This window comes from Syngnathoides biaculeatus, chromosome 14, assembly GCF_019802595.1.
Source record: "Syngnathoides biaculeatus isolate LvHL_M chromosome 14, ASM1980259v1, whole genome shotgun sequence".
Taxonomy (NCBI): Eukaryota; Metazoa; Chordata; class Actinopteri; order Syngnathiformes; family Syngnathidae; genus Syngnathoides; species Syngnathoides biaculeatus.
In genome coordinates this window covers 28,532,791-28,549,691 of record NC_084653.1, presented here as the reverse complement: position 1 = coordinate 28,549,691, position 16,901 = coordinate 28,532,791, and the positions used below count along the sequence as shown (strand labels likewise).

Genomic DNA, 16,901 nt, shown 5'->3' with positions numbered 1-16,901 from the left:
AGAGTCGCACTCGATCTAGTCGACTATTCAAAGTACCAAGGTAGGAAGTGCGATTGAAGTGGGCTACGTGTTTGCGAGAGGTGGTCCGGTGAAGGTGGACTCTGGCGCGGAAGAAAAACCCTGCCGTCGTCCTTGGGTCCGCTGGCGTCTTTATGGGAAGTTTCTGAGGGGGGGGGGGGGGGGAGCTACCTGTGACTTTCTGCAAGTTGGTGATGGCTTGCTCCAAAAATCGACACCAGAACAGGCAAAACTGGTCTTGGTTTACCAACTCTCCACGTTTGGCATCTTCGTATATCGTTGAGCCAAATTCTGCTCTTCGACCTGTCCGTGGACCTTGTTCGTATCCCCGACCGCTCCGTTGGCTTGGCGTTTTAGACCCGGTCCCCGTCCTGGCGTAGCGAGCTCGCGCTCGAACCAAACTCTCTGTTGTCCGCATCCCGACACGCTCGGTCGGTCGTCCATCTTCACGAGTCTGCTATCGGATTGACCCCCATCCCAAATTAGCCGTGACCCGTGTGACTCAATCCCCGTCTTAAACCGGGCTAGCTACAAACTGAAGCCATCCGTGTCCCGAAGTCCGACCTTCAATCTGTCCGTCGTGCGCTTGATGAGAATGGCCACGCCCTGCCCTGAATCCTGCCATTGACCAGCATCTTGTCCGTCGGCGAAGTCAAGCTCGCTCGGGTATTAGGCCTCTCTACAACCTGAAGCGTCGCTTCAACCCGTCTGGCCCTGAAATGCTGCACTTGACCCTGTCCCTGAACACGTCCACAGCCCTTTCCCGCCTTCCGGATTGGTACTGACCCGCGACAACATCCTGAACCCTCTCAGTACTTTGCATTCGCTCCAAAAGCCCCGTGTTGACCTCGATCTCGGCCCGCGTCCCCAACCGCGTTTTGAAGCGGTCCGCTCGTTCCGAGCGCCGCACTTGATGGACGGCGCGGAACCGCGTTCTTGACCCTATCCGAGCCCAAAGCTCCGGTCTGACTGTCTCCCACATGCTCAACCCGGTACTGACCGCGTCCTTCTCCAGTCTCTGCGTCACTCAAACGACCGATCCAGTCAAAGTTTGCGGTGGTAATTAAAGATGCCAGCGAGCGATGCACGCTTTATTCTCGGAGGGGCTTCCGACTCGCGCTCGGGGATGCGACGCAATCCGGTTACCGTGGTTACCGCACGGCTAAGCAACTCGCTTCCCTTCAACAGCGCGTCCGTTGGCGGCCATCTTGGTGTCGTTGTGTCGCTCGGGGGGTCTGTCGGGGGTGTGGGGAAAAAAAAAAAAAAAAAAAAAACAGTAGGACCACACTCCGCGCTTGGTGGGGGGGGGGCAAGCTGGCACTTCATTAGCGAGCACAGACGGGTGAGTGGGATGCCCCCCCCCCCCCCACCCCCTCCCTCCCTTCAGAGGAGAGCCCCCGCTAATTAGGCATGAGGGGGGGCTAGCCTAAAGCCTCCTCCTCGCCGCCCCCGCCACTTGTTGGGCCAAGTGAGAAAAATGAGGGGCGTTTATTTTATTTGAAACTCCCCCCTCCCCAAAAAAGCACCACTCCTTCCCCCTCCTCATTATCCTCCTCCCCTCGTGGCTGTCATCCTAGCCAACTGCTGTACACTTGCCCGTCGTTTTGTCACCTGCAAATTGCGGAGGCGGCGAGACGTCCGTCTGTCCTCGAAGGCATCGCGAACCCCGGCAAAATGGACGCAGCGCTCGTTCGCCGTTGCCGTCGCCGCACGTATGTTACGCGTCAACAACACGCACAGTTTCCACTCGCGCTACGCCGGCCACCAAAAGAAAATATGCCGCACGCTCACGCTTTGGCACGTCTTTTATTATTTGATCATCGTGCAAAAAAAAAAATCCGTATTTCATTTTGCAAGTCTAAAATTAAGAATCTAATTTGCAGTGAATATATGAAAGTGATAGTTTATGTAATTGAGATACACATGTAATAATCATAAACAACAAATCAAATAATATTAACTTGTAAGTATGAAAGAACTTGAAGTTATCAGAAAAGCAAAGAATTGCAGTAATCCCCCAAGGTATGGCTAATTCTTCAGTATTTTTGTGAGCCGTCGGTCCTGCTCTCTCAAAATGTATATTTAAATGTGTTTTTGTTCATTTAATTGCATCTTGAAAGTCAGAAATTCAAGTGGTGTGGCGTGGCGTGGCATATACCAAAAAAAAAACCCGCCAAAGGTTGTATTTGAATTGTCTTTTTCGATATCGTGGCTTTCACTTACTGCGGGGGCAAAAACCCAGCGATGGGGGCACATTAATGTATATAGAAAAAGTTTTTTAAAAATTCTTCAGCCTCATTCTAAAATGTCAAGTTCAATTAAAAGTACTGTTCACCAATAGGATATATCTATATGTAAGTACTACTACTCATCATTAAAGTTGTACGTGCGCAGTGTGTTGCATTTGATTGTACCTAATTATATGAATTAGATTTTATATAATATATGGACACATCATTTTCATCTGACTGCAAGTTGAATACCGAATCATTTTGCGACGCTTCGGTCCGCACCAGAAACGGCTCGGCGGCGTCGGAGGACCTCTTCTGGAAGCTGAACGCGCTCCAGACGTTCGCGTCGGACCTGGACTGGCCCGAGGCCGAGTTCGCCGACCACCTGGAGCGGAGACTCAAGCTGATGGCCGGCGACATGACGGAGGCCTGCGTCAAGAGGTGAAACGGCCGCCCGCCCCCGTCCCGAAAGCGCCGCCTCCACGTTTGCTCGCCCCGCAGGACCAAATGCGCCTTCGACGGCAAAATGCAGAAAGCCGACAAGTCGACGGACTTCCGCGTGGCGCCGTGCGCGTGCACCATGTTGAACGTCCTGGCCGACGCCAAGCGCCGCTGCTCCCGACTCTGCGTGCCGGACGGCGGCCGGGAGGTACCGGAGATTTCTTTCTTTTGGGCCGGGTTTTCCGCGATGCCGGTCGCGCCGTCGCGTAGGACGTTGAGCGACGACGCGACCGCAATTTCAAAAGTCACCGGCGGCTGAGGGTCGGCGACTCCCCCTCCCCCCCCCCCATCTCTTTTGCAACTTTCACCAAGCGCATATATTTGATTTATATTTTCACATTGACGTGTACTATATCGTATAGGAAAGTTAAAAATGAGACCATAATATGTGATGTCGAACGCATTTAATTGTTTCCTCGTGTTTGTGTCTCCGCCGACGTCGTCGGACTCCCAGACGGACGAACAATGGGTAAGTTTTCTTTTTGTTCCGCAAATCCTGCTTGTTGTTGTTTGTTGCGTTGATCACCGTGCAAATATATTCCCCCGCTGCATGTGCACATAGCAATGCAGCAGGTGGCGCTGTCACCCTGAAGCGTCAGACCATTTCAGCCAATCGCAAGAGTGGGGGGGGGTAATCATTGGAAAGTTTCTTTTCTTTCTCGCAACGTCAAAATCCAACATCAGTAGTACTTTGTCTCATTTTTTTGGAATGGTTTTTCTTTTTGGAATTTTAGAACAACAGCATATTTTTAGGAACGTGCACTATAAATATTTTCTTCTTTGAAGGAAAGTACAGCCGCTATATATTTAGGAAAGTGCAACATAAGCTTAGTTTTTAAAATGAAACTACAACAACAATAGTTTCTTATTTTTCAAGAATCAAAATGAAAATGTTTCTGGAGTTGTGGCTAAATGAAGTATTTCCTGTCCCTTACCTAATATTTGGTGTCCTACAATGACCCAAGGTGGCATTTGGTAAGAGGCCCCCAATGGGTGAGGACATGTCTCTTTTTTTTTTTTTTTTTTTTTTTTTTTTTTGGGGGGGGGGGGGGTCAGACCTGCAATTCGTCAGTTTGTCGATTGACATTTTTGAATTTGAGATCTCTTTATGGGGTCATCTGACAGGCCATTGTGGCGCCATTTGCCCCCCACTCTGCCAGGGAAAAAGTGGCATGAATGTTTTTCTTTAGAGGGGGGGTGAAACCAATGCGTGGCGCGCCTTTGGTCCCCGGCGGCGGCGGCGGCGGCTGGATGGCGAGGCAAGGTTGCGCTAATTGTGCGCGGCGCACAAAAACGTGGCCTTGGCATTCCGCAACGACGGCGGGCGGCTGACACGCCCACGTTGGCGACTCCGTCAGCTGCCTTCACACGTGTCGGGCTCTCCTCGGCCGGCCGTGGGGAGTCATTCGCTCCTTCCCCGCTCCCCCGATAGACTTCCATAATTGCATATAATGTCCACGAAAAATCTCTTTCGCTGTATGGAACTACGGCGGACCCCGACACACTCGCCCTTTGGCACCTGGCCTATTTGGAGATTGTAAACAAAATGTTGCCCAAAACAGGGTTAGGGTGTAATCCAGCTATTTGAAGGATTTGTTGTTGTTTTTTTTTTTTTTTTCGGTTGTAAAAAAGAAATGCCAAGATAAGAAAAGTCATTCATCCGTGGATTTCCAACCGCATCGCCATCAGATGGCACGGCGGGCGCCCAAAGCTTGTTGACGTGTCGCCCAATGGCGAAATGCGTCGAGTACGATGTGACGCGAAACGCCGTGCGGGCATTTCTGAACCCAAATGATCTTGCACGTGTGGCGTGAGCCGCGCGAATGCGTTTCCTCACCCGGTCGGCCGCGTTCCCTTTCACGCGCTTTCCTGTTTTGCGGTTTTTTTAGGACGGGGACACGTTTGCACTAATCGGCTAATCGCGTAGGTCCTTAGGCGGCGTCTGCCGTTTGCCGCAAACTCGGCCCAGTTGGCAGCATCGTTGATTACATTTTTGGTTGCCGAGCAAGCTTCGCAGCTGACCTTCTTTTATCCTCTGTCGCAAATTGAAACGCTGAAATCGTTTGAGCAAAACAACAACAACAACAGCAAGATTGTATTCTTTCCCGCCACGACAAGATGGCCGCCAGCGTCCGAGCCCGTTTGTCACGGAGATTTTCCGCCGCTTTCCCTGCAGCGACATTACCACTCCAGAGTGGACGTGCTGATCGACGACGCCCTGAGGGACGCCGTTTCCACGCTGGTGTCGAAGGTGACCTCGGACCGATATTTATTTCTAAAAAGCGATTTCCTTTTTGTTTGACTTTGTTCTTTTCCCCGTTGTTGTTGTGGTGACAAAGTAAAAAAAATAGCAGACTGTGTATCTACAGTCAAATAATAATCTTTTCATATGACTCTTCATAAAAATAGCAGTTTTTCTAAATGTTTAAAAAGGAAAATTATAATGGGAAAGGAATACAAAAAATTTGTACATTTAAAGTGGCAACTTCCTTCCAATGATGCAACAACTATTTGTGCATGCGGTCGAGATCATACAATAAACTAGAGTTATACGCACCTTTTGGGGGGGGACAAAAAAAAAAAAAACCCAAACAAACGCGTAAATACTCATTACAAGAAATGAATACAAATTTAAAGAATCATTCCAAATTGTGTGCGCTATTTATTTGACACATGGAACACGGTTGCAAATTATCTTCAAGTGTCGTAAAGCACTTCAAGAAAAAGGGAGAAATTATTCAATGGTGGGGGGGGGTGCACATTTGAGCACAAAAAAATGAATAATTGTAGATTCATTTCTATACAAAGTGGCAAGTTAGTTCCAGTCGTGCAATATGTGTGTGTGTGTGTGCTTTTTTTTTTTTTTTTTTTTTTTTTTTTTTTTTTATTGGGTGTGGGGGGTGCACTTTCAGACATTGGAAAATATACAAGTATCATAAATGAATGCTAAATATGTCAACGATTGGTTTTGAAGGGTTGGTGAAAAGATTTGAAAATCCGGAAACGTGTTTGAATTGAATGTCTGTAACGTTGATGCGCTTAACATGGAAGATGTCAGATATTCTAAATGAATTTATTGTGTGTGTGTGTGTGTGTGTGTGTGTGTGTGTGTGTGTGTGTGTGTGCGCGTGCGTGCGTGCGTGTAGTTGTGTACAGTGTTAGACACGGTCCTGTCCAAGCTGTCGAGATACGACGAAGGAACTTTCTTGTCGTCCGTCCTCTCCTTCACGGTCAACGCGCCCACCCCTGCTTTGATTTTGTTTTCTTCAAGGCTGTAAATTGAAAATCGTCCTCTCATCTGGCTTGCTTTTCTTCTTCTTTGTCCCGTGAAGGTGAAAGCGGCTGCCAAATATGTGGAAGTTCCCGTAAGTCCCTTTTTATTTTCTTTTTTTAAATTCAGAGTCATTCTTTGCCTCGATTCCTGCCTGCAGCTTTAATTGTTGAACGATCAAATTATACGTAGATGCATTCAAATAGTCAGCGATGGAGATAAATAGAAATAGTCACAATTTATGCAGCTGGCTCAAAATGTGAATAAACCAAATCAAATGAAAGAGCAATCTAAAAAAAAAAAAAAAAAAAAAAATGGAAATTATTTTTGGAGCATTCCTCTTTCCAACTCTCGCCTTAAAAAGAGGTCATGAGGTCATGCCGCAGGATATCAGCGAAGTGGGGGTCAGTCTAAACCGGGAAAAGTCAAGAAATCTTGACCTTGGCCTCCAGCGGTCCGCACTTACACAAACGGAAAAACTTTTGCCACTTGTAAAGAAGAAGCCGAGGTGGTCAGAAACGGCCGCCTGCGTGTAGACAAATCAAACGAGGACGGCCTTCGCGGGACGGGCGGCCACAAAGAAGGAACGGAAAACCCCTTTCCGAGTTTGCCGGAGAGCGCTCGGCTGTTCCGCAGCACGACCGGCGAAATATTCCGTGCGCAGATGAGAACAAAGTGTGTGTGTGTGTGGCGGGGGGGGGCGGGCGCAGCGCAACGCAACGACATCAGAACCTGAAGAAACAAGGCGGAAGGCGCGATCGTGCTGTGGGCGTGCTTTTCCGCCTCAGGGCCTGGACGGCCACCGATCAAAAGAGGAAAAGCGAGAACCGGGTCGTAAATCACCTGGTTTGTTTCTTCTCGCGACGACGACGACGACATTGAATTTCCAATTCATGCAGAAATGCAAGAAATTCCAAAAGGTCTCGCGTGCTTTTCAGAATAACATTTGGGGTGGGTAGAAAGTCACGCCGGATTCACGTAGTCTCCACCCGATGATACTCGTGGCACGACATCTGCTCCATCCGGTTGTTCCACGGCGTGCACGCCCGGGGGGCCAGTAGCGTGCGATTAAGCGGCCGACGTTATCCGAAGGAGGCGGCGTGGCCGTCCTTAATCCCCCCCGGCCCCCGTTCTCGGGTTGCCGTGCGGACTTCCTGTCAAATTACAATGTAACCTGCACCCCGTCCTCACCCGAGACCCGTTCTTTTGTGCGCCGGCAACCCGAGGCGGCTCAGCTGCCGGGAAGAACCGCGGGAGAGCGCCGACGGCCGCCGCGCCCGGATTTCAAAGAGCCTCCAGACGGCGGTTAAGGAGAGAGGCAAGAGCGCAAAGCTGTCGACTGTCCTGACCGATCGTAGCCCGTCCGGAGGAGCTTTGACGGCATTTGGGCCCGTCCGTCTCTTGACAAATATGACTGTGTGTGTGTGTGTGTATATAATGTGGCTGATGATGTTGTTCTGCCACAATAGGAGCACGAAACGCACCGAAAGACCCAAACTCTCCGCAAGTCAGTGAATGACTTGACTCAATACTTCTACTTTTTCATTTCTTTTTTTTTTTTTTTTTTTACACAATGGTCTTTTGCTAGTCTCGAGTTGTGACGCGAGCACATTTTCCACCTGCCTCGACGTTTTGTCGCGAGCGCGCGCGTCCACGAAGGCCGTAACCGCACCCGCCCGCGTCTTTGTCACCTCGTCGGCGAGGGGCGGGGGGCACGTTGACGCTCGGCCTCGGGGGGGGGGACCGGGACGTCTCGGATGACGCCGGCGACGAGTGTGCGACTAACGTTGACGTCTTAACGACGTCAAGTCGCATTTGTAACACTCGACTGGAGATTCTGACGGACGTTCTCCTTGGACGCGTTTCATTGCGCTCGTCCTCTGACTAGAAGTAACCTCCAGTTGGCTTGTGTTCAGTGTGCACTGCGAGTTGAACATATTGAAGATTTTTTTGCAGTCGACTATAACGTGACGAAAATGGATTACGCGACGCCGACGTCGTCGTTTTCCAGCTCGCTGCGGCGGCCCCTGACCTTGATTTTGTTTCATGGGGGGACGGGCCGAGGTAGAAACAAATAACAGATCGTTTGCTGAGTTTCAAAATAATTCTCTTCAATGCTTTCATGCTATCGGAGGACTTTAGCAACGAGTTGTGCTGTTGCTCTTATTTTTTGCTCCAATGTTGCCACACGTCTGCCGTACCGTGACGCGGCGCGATTCTCATGAACATCTCCAAAGAACGAAGTTGGCCTTAGCACACCGTCGTCGTCCGCGGATGATCGGACGGAACCTTTTGCCGAGGATGAGGCGGTCCCACTTTACGGCGGCGCCGCGCCGGTTTCTGTCCGCCGCTACGGATATTTTGTGATCCGAACAGCCCGAGCGAGCCAGGCTAACCCGTTTTCTGGTTCACCGGCATCCTCGGAAGGTTTCTTCTCCTCGTCGGCTGAACGTTTTTTCCGCTCGACAGAGCATTAGAGTCCCGGAGACGGGCCGGTCCAACGTCCGACGAGAAGATGACACGGCAGCGGAACGGGATTAGCGATGCGTCGTGTTCAAGCGCTAATGTACACAGCGGCTCATTTCCTGATTTTGGCTTCTTCACGCTGCTAAATCGTCTTCAAAGTCGACATTGCTGCGAAGGGTCGAGGTCTTGACTGACGACTGAAGAGGATTTCTCTTCGCTCGGCACGCGTCTTTGCTCCAGCGAGAGCGGCGTGTTCCTCTCCGTCTCGGCGCTCGGTGGGCCAAAGTTCAGAACCGGTTCAAATTTGGGATAAAGTGAGGGAAGTTAGTTTTTTTAGGAACGGCGAAATGAACCTTGAAATGGGGTTTTCGTACAACACTGCCGGCGGTGTTGAGGACACTCGCTTGTGGTCAAGCTCACCTCAAAATTTGGTTGCGTTTTTAAATGATGACGTATTTGTTTCGGGGCGATGATTCTTGTTTTCTCCCAAACGCATTTCCTGGGCTGGGAGTCCCTCACGTCTCGACGTTTCCTTTGCCTTCCGTGGTGATGATCGTTTTCCAGGTTCTTAACTGGGGAAAAACAAGGCATCAAAGGAAAACCAGAAAGCGGATCTCGGTCCCGGAGTCGCTTGGAAAGCGACGGACCGCAAATTGAGTCCTGCGAGCCACTTTGGTGGCCACCGAGACGAAGCAGCAAGCAGATTTCTTCTCTGGGTATCCAAGCGTGGATCATCAGGAAGTCGGCACAAAATCTTTTGTCCTGCGTCTCCAGGTTTTCCTTGAGGATTGCGCTCTTGAACGGCACCGAGCCGCGAACGTCGCAAGGCCGCACTAGTCCGCGCCCGCGATGGTGGCCGACCCCAATCGAAATGATCGATTGGACCCCGACCTCCCAAAGACTCGGAGCGAGTTGCCGGCAAGAGGGAAGCGGGGGTTCCTTTGCTAAAGCAGCGACCCGAGTCCGGAGAAGCGAAAGCGGCTCTGCCGAGCGGTGGCCTTGGTTCTTGACGTTGATGGGTGTTGTCATGAGAGAAGACGCTTTTGATGACGGAAAAGAAAAGTTGTGTTCTTCCAAGTCAAAGAGCAGCGGCGGACGTCGGCTCGACGGCTGGATTTGATTCCCGTTTGTGACAGGCGTGTCCGTCGCTCGTCCAACTTTTCTTCTCTTTCGGCGTGGACGTCCGTACGGCAGATGCCCCCGCGGTCGTGTGACCCCGCTTTAACCTCTTTATCCCGCCCGCCGGTCCGTCTGAATTACAAACGCCTGAATGGCTGCTCGCGGCGTGTCACTCCCTGTTACCGTGTTTGTGTGCGTGTCACAGATCCAAAGAAGCAGCGAGATAACTTTGCTCTTGCCGTCCTTGACAAAACAAAAACAAAAAAACAAAAAAAAACCCAAATCCGCGTTCAATCCTTCAATCTGCCTTTTGACTCTTTTGTCCGTGTGAAGTTAAACGCTCGGCGTGTTAATCTTGTCGGCTTTCTCGTCCAAGAGCTGACGTGAAGCTCTGCGCCGATGTACCGGTGATGACCCCCCCCCCCACCCCCCCGCCACCTCTTCACCTTGGCTTGTTCAAACCCCACAAAGCCCCCCGAGGGCGACGCAGACTGTGAAAAGTGTCAAAGCGATTAGAAAAAGCATTAGACCTGTAATCTCCCCTGACAACAAGAGTGTGAATGAGGATATGACGTGTGCGTGTGTGCGAGACGCCAGCATGCAACGCACACACGCACACGAAAGCATCAGGTCTTCGGCGGGCCTTAATGACCCAGAACCAAAACTAAGGCACTCGATGAGATGGGCGCCATCCGCCGGCTTCGGGCCTTTTGAAGAGAACGAGTCCGCTCGTTTGACGACGTCCTTTTTTTGACTGACTTTTGATCGTATGATGATGATGATGATGATCGGCGCCGATCCGCTTGTGTGCGCCCCGCAGAAATCCAGCGCGGACCTGGCCGACACCTACGTGGCGTTCGTGCGTCGCAACCAAGACGTCCTCCGCGAGCGCGTCGCCGACGAGCTCGTCGTCGACAAAGTCTTTGACGTGAGTCGCCGCTTTTTTTTTCCCCAGTTGTCGCGGTAACAAAAGTGATGACTTGATGCGATCGGATTTGAAGTGTGCCGTCGCGCTGTCCTTTGTGGACTTTGACGCTCGGCAAGTGTACAAATGTGAATTTACTCGTACTCTGCATTGTTCTCCTTCACCATCCGCCGTCGACTGCCGTGAAGGTCGGACGAAGGCGGCCGGATTGTTTTTCTTGGTTGAAGACGTTTAACCTTTGACCCCAAAGTCTGCTTCGGCGGTCCATTTCCAGCGCCGACTGCCTGAATGCGGTGTTTGTGTTGACCGGCAACTTGTCAGCCGAGCCTCAGTGAAAGGAGCGCTTTGATTAGGTGAGGCCTCGACCCTCCTCCTCAAAGGACTTTCTGGATCCGCTGATCCCGGGCCAACGGGAGGCTTTTTGGGCTCCGGGGTCAGCGGCGAAGGGGCCTCACTCGGAGGACGACAACCGGCCCATTCTGGACGGCCTCTGAAAAATGAGCCCTCCGCGGACGCGGCGGCGGCGGAAAAAGCACCGAGTTGGGACGACGTCCCCACACGGCCTCGTTGACGCCGGCGTTGAGGGACTGACTGACCTTGCAGCCTAAACGTAGAACTGTAGAAGGCTTCTGGATGACAGGTCTCGGTGGACAAAGCGAGGACCTTCATTCGAGCTTTGACGCACGTAGACGGGCGGCTCTGCACGTCAGCTTCACCTTGTCGCGGCTTCTGGTCGCTTCTTGACCTTTCAACCTGGTCTCCGTTGCGGCTCGTCACTCCCGCTTGCGCTCGGCTCCCTGTGGACGTCCTCCGCTGCACTCGCCTTCCTCCTTGATTTCTGCTTTCTGCCCGGACGTCCGCCCGCTTGACTTCCTGTCCTTTTGTTTGTCTCGGCTCCCTCTTGAGGTGCGAGCGAGATGACGCGTGCGCGGCCTAATTTGCCTCCTCGAAGCTAAAGTAGCGCTCAGCGGGTGCGCTTTTTATGGCCCGCTCGCAAATATGCTATCGAAACAGCTCGGTCTCACGCTGTTCGTGTTTATCTGGGCGCGCGGCGGCGTGCCAAAAATATTTTTGCGAGGAGTTGTCAAACACGCCTCGCCGGTCGATAGGACGGGCATGACGCCTCGGATCTCGCCGCGCATTAGTAGCACAAAGCGGCCGGCCACGCGTTATTGTGGCTATTTGTGTGGGCGTCGGCCTAACGAGGCCCACCGCCGTCCGGGCACGCTTCGGGGGGGGGGGGGGGGGGCAGGACGGTGCTCTCGACCCGTCCGCGCTCGCCGCTGAAGCCTTTGAGGAAGACGGCGATCGAGACCCGCCGGCACCAGGAAGTCCCAAACGCAAAGCCTTTTTGTTGTTGTTGTTTTAGGACGACTTCCGCTTCAGTCCCAGCTTGTCTTTTGTCTTCATTTCCACTTTTTTCATATTTCTTCTCCCCCCCCCCCCCTCTTACCTTCCACTTTCTTCTTCTTGTGTCCCTCTTTTTTTTCCCGCTTTGCCTCCTTTAAATTTGGTCTATTCATTTTTTTTTTTTTTTTTTTGTTCAGACATTTGTCCATTTGAGGCGACGTAGGAATGTAGCATTTGAATCGTATTTCAATATCTCTTTTTTTTTTTTTTCCCAGACAAAGTGTGAATACCAATCTGCTAACCCGGTGCGGCGACGGCGCGTCCGGCGACTCTTTTGCGCCGTCGTCGTCATTTGCGGCGCGATGAAGATGATCAGCGTGATGAAGATGACGGCGCGCACGCACGTCGTGTAAATGGAGTGCGGGGGCGCTCCTTAATTGAGCAAATTAGAGGATGACAGTGAAAGCAGATGGCTGGCTGGGGGGGTCGTGTTCCTGTCAGAAAAAAACCAAGGGGAGGGGAGGGGGGGGGTGTCAGGCGCCCCCCTGCCGGCGTCAACGTAATGATACAATTTCAACACACGTGCTGGCTCGTTTTCCGAGCGCACTTTGATTGGAGCAAAATTGTCACCTTATTCAAAGAGAGAAAAACATCCTCACATTTTACATTTGAGGAAATAAATGTGTTATCCACCCATTATCGGAGCCGCTTATCCTCACGGAGGTCACAACACCCCGAACTGGCTCACCGACGTCTTGTCCCGTTATTGTTTGAGGACACACATACGGAAATAAATCTCTGGTATTCTTTGAGAAAATTGACTGAATATGCCGTCGCATTACTTTGGGAAATAAATACATCCTTTTTTTTTTTTTTTTTTAATTTCAGCAAATAAATAGAAGATCGTACGCATGAATCAATTTCCAAAAATTGAATGTCCAAAATGAATTACGACGATAGTCTTTCCCTTTCCCTCACCTCATCAAATGAATTGGAGTGAAAAGTCCCCATTTTTTTTTTTTTTTCTTGCACCTTTTTGATAAAAAGACGGAGCACTGTCCCGTATGAAAATGTCACAAAAGAGAATGTCAAGCCCGACGGCGTCTGCGTGCTTTGACAGCACCGGCTCACTTTGCGCGTGAGAGCGTGAATGTGAGTCGGGGCCGACGGCAGCTCCTCGCGAGCAACTTCAACAACAACGGACGCCGTTGCCATGGCGATGCCGAGCAGAGGGTTGCAGAGTTAAGTTTGAAGAATTTGGAGTCACGTCGTTAACATTCCGCGCTTATCTTTGACTCTCGCTAATGGCTTGATGAGTTTATTCAAATAATTAAACATTCAGTTGAAGTCAGGGGCGAATCCCGCCCCCCCCCCCCCACACACACACACAATAGACTGAATCAAGTACTGGCGACCCCCCCGAATGTTTGAGGTTTTGTGCGACGCGTCAAGTGACCTCCGGGCTGTTTTCCTTCCGCCGCAGTCGAAATTAATTACAAGTGCGGGCGGCGCGTCGGAATATTCGGGGTCAGCGCGGTGTCACGGCAATCTGCCGCACGCCGAACGGAGAGCGGCGGCGCACCGGCGCTGCGTCAATGCGCTCGTCGGGCCAGAAAAGGTGCGTTTGATTTGCACGGGAGGGAGAAGAAAAGCGTGCCACTCGCCAATCCGCCGGATGGTTTTGCCGCCACGGCCGAAGAAGGAAAGGCTTTGCATTTGCGTTGATTTGCTGCTCGTAGACACAGAAGAGAAAGACGTTGTACAGGACGCGGTCTGGTGACGATTTGACTTTCCTTCAAAGGTCATTTGTGGTTGCTTCCGACTCGGTCGGAAGTTCAATTCTCGACGAGACTCGATCGGGCGGCCTCTCTCGACTCGGACTCGGTCCTTCTCTCGCCACCTCAGAGTGTTCTCGTTCGTGACACTCGTGCTGAGTATCTTGCACGGTAACGTAGGAGTCGGAGAGGCCGACCTCGCCGGTCTATCCTCGTGACGTTGTGGACGTCGGTACCGGGACGACGACGTCAGGATCGGGCCTGCGCCCGTCAGGTGCAGCTTTGTTCTTGCCTTCGTGTTCGTCTCCATCCTTCCGGTCGACTTTGTTCTATTCTCGGTTTGAGGCTCCCGAAAGCGCACTCGAAAGAAATGTTGACATCGTTTGGCTGTTGTGTTGTTTGTTTTGTGCGCACAGCAATGGTACGGCGCGTTCATGAAGGCGACGTGCGTGTGGTTGGCGGACCGACTGGACCTTCAGCTGCACCCGTACCAGCTCAAGACCCTCATCAAGATCGTCAAGGTAACGGCCCAGCGAAGCTTTCATCCTAGCTTGACATTCTGTTGTTCTTGTTTTCCCGCAAGTGATATTCCGATTTGAACTTTGAAGTTCTTAGGACTCTCTTTCCGAGGGCGACGTTGTAGCCGCCCTCGGAAAACTTGAAGTGGCGAAGAAAAAGAATTCCGTGTGATGTCTCCGCAATTCCGTCGCGCATACTCGGCAATTTCCTTGTGAAAGCTGGAATGTCGTGAGAAACCTTTACGGGCTCTTGGAAATAAGAGCTACTAGAATCGCTCGTACTTTTCCTGTCCTGCTGGCAACTAAGTGCTATTCTGCATTGGTTGCGACGTCTTTCAAATATCATCTCACTTGGTGCCTTTTTTTCCCCCTTTTCTGTGATTGATCATCCCGACGCCAAAGACTTCCTAGCTCACGGTCCGCCTCCTCTCGCCCGCAGAAAAGCTACCGCGACTTCCGTCTTCAGGGCGTCCCGGACGCCACGCTCAACGGCAAAAACTACGAGACCGTCTACAAGCGCCTGACGGTGGAGGAGGCCACGCTGGCCGTCGAGGCGGGCGACGGCCTGGACGGCGTCAGCATGCGGGACAGCGACCGGGACGACGACTGAACCGGAACGGCGTCACCTCCGAACCTCAAATTGGCAAAGAAATCAAAGGCCGCAAGCTAAGCTGGCGTAGCGGGGCATACAAAAAGTCGAGTCCAGTGCCAGCTTTTTGTCGTGTGAAAATGGAAGGTGAAGCCGAGACCAGGTTTTTTTTTTTTCTTCTTTTTTGTCCTCCATCACTGTCAAGAAAAGAAAAGCCTGTTAGAACGTCGAAAGCTATTTTGCAGCGCGTCGGGGCCGCTGGAAACGCCGCCAGCTTGCGTGCTGACTCCAGTTTCAAAGAGAATTTGAATGTTCATTCTGGACTCACCAAGGTGTGCACACTTGTGCAACCACAGGATCTCACTCCTCTTTTCTCCCTCCAAAAAAAACTGATGAATTCATTTGGACTGTCACATCAACTGTGGGCAAAATCTTTTTTTGCTTTTTTTTTTTTTTTTTCCACAAAAGGGTCGACATTTGACCAGGGGTCGCTCGCGTCAGGTGGTGGGTCCTCCAAACTGTGCAAAAGTTGAAAATTAAAAAAAAGTTTCCTGTATTTCCTCAAGTTGCTCAAGCCCCGCTCAAATTAGCCGCCAAGTTTGCCATCGACACGCTTGGCCTCCAATAAATGTGTCGAGATCTTTCCAATGGCTAATTGCGTTAGTCCACACGCGGCCGCCGGACGTCTTTTGCCAACCGAAACAGCGGCGACGCCTGAAGGCCTCGCTCGAACCTGCTCACTCCAATTGGGTTGAGGGCACTTGGAGACCGTCTGTCGCTAAGCAAAACAGCAGCGAGTAAACGGAGCAAATTGACACCTCCCTTGAAATTTGCACTTGCCAAGGAAATTGAGCCGCTTGAGCTCCATTGCTAACCAAAACAGCAGCGGGGAGAAGCGGCTCGGTTATGATTTGTGTGGAACCGCCGGACGGCGCCCCCGTGTGGACGACCAAGTCAACGGATTGGGGAAAGGTTTTCGTTTTTTTCATTGACACCTTCTTGGATTGTTTGGCTCAGATTTGACAAATGAAAAATTCAAAGATCGCGGGAGACAATCACGTGACAAAGAAAAAAAAAAGTCCGTTGAATTGACGACATGGGAAAATGATTCAAAATCTTCGACTTGTATTTTGTTCATTTGTTTTGGAGTAAAACATGACGTACGTTTTACCAATATTTGTTTTGTGTCAAATCAACCTAATTATTGATTATGAAAAGTCACAAATATCATAAGGCGTTTTAGATCAAACATGACATTTATGCTGTTTGTTGTTTTTGTATGGTTGAATTTTTTTTTTCTCCGAGTTTGTCAGGACGATAATAAAAATTTAAAAAAAAAAAATCAACGGAAGATACTGTGGGTGTCTCGTGTTGTCCAATAAAATGTTTTGCAAGCAGCTTGGTTTGCTTATGACACGTGATATTCACTCACACACACACACACACACACACCCCAAAAAAAAAAAACTAAACAAGAAACAAAATGGTTGGCAGTTGATTTTAAACAATCACAATTCCGCAACGCATTGAAAATGGAATACAGTTAATATTTAAAAAAAAAAAAAAAGTTGCTGTCGAAAAAGTCGACAGATTTTTGTCAAATTGTCCAAGAAAATACTGTATGAAAAGCAAGTAGATCGTCTCTTAAAATTCAAGTCTGCTTTGAAATATCTGCCAAATATTCCCGCAAGAACAAAAACATCCACCAACTATTCCTAACAAGATCATTGCTGGATATGTATATATTTATAGAGAGAGAGAGAGAGATAGAGAGCGCGTTCAGAACACATCTGTTCACGATATATTTACAACAAATGACTATTTCGTTTTTCAAATCATTTCTAAGATTTTGTAGGCCCAAAATAGTGAAGAATATTCTGAGAACGAAATTTTTTCTGAAAGAATACGAACAATTGTTCTTGGGGAAGCATTTATGTGTTGATTTATTTATTTTGCATCAAAAGAATGGCTGCAGTTTTGCGAGTAAGAAAAGAGGAAATTCGGAGTCCCGTTCGCGCTTCAAGTCCCAATTTGGGGCCAACAGGCGCGGCTGGCGGATTCGTCGAGAAATGTGCTTTTTATTTGATGGCGGTTGCCAATTCCGGTGGGGCACGACTTGGCCTTGTTTTCGTTTCTCT

At 50.4% G+C, this 16,901-nt stretch overlaps 1 protein-coding gene across 4 annotated transcripts in view; it reads left to right on the top strand.

Moving 5' to 3' along the window:
* Positions 1-16,143, top strand: part of cadps2 (Ca++-dependent secretion activator 2) — a 49,157-nt gene extending 33,014 nt beyond the window's left edge. For 2 of the 4 annotated variants that reach the window (XM_061842726.1, XM_061842725.1), the window contains 9 exons: positions 2,535-2,690; positions 2,751-2,898; positions 3,205-3,219; positions 4,927-5,001; positions 5,897-5,980; positions 6,083-6,115; positions 10,427-10,534; positions 14,073-14,177; positions 14,614-16,143. In XM_061842726.1, coding sequence (XP_061698710.1) covers positions 2,535-2,690; positions 2,751-2,898; positions 3,205-3,219; positions 4,927-5,001; positions 5,897-5,980; positions 6,083-6,115; positions 10,427-10,534; positions 14,073-14,177; positions 14,614-14,784 — 895 coding nt within the window. In that variant the 3' untranslated portion in view covers positions 14,785-16,143. The remainder of the gene's footprint in view (positions 1-2,534; positions 2,691-2,750; positions 2,899-3,204; positions 3,220-4,926; positions 5,002-5,896; positions 5,981-6,082; positions 6,116-10,426; positions 10,535-14,072; positions 14,178-14,613) is intronic. The other 2 variants (XM_061842723.1, XM_061842724.1) reach the window with 2 other exon arrangements.
* Positions 16,144-16,901: the final 758 nt, after the last annotated feature.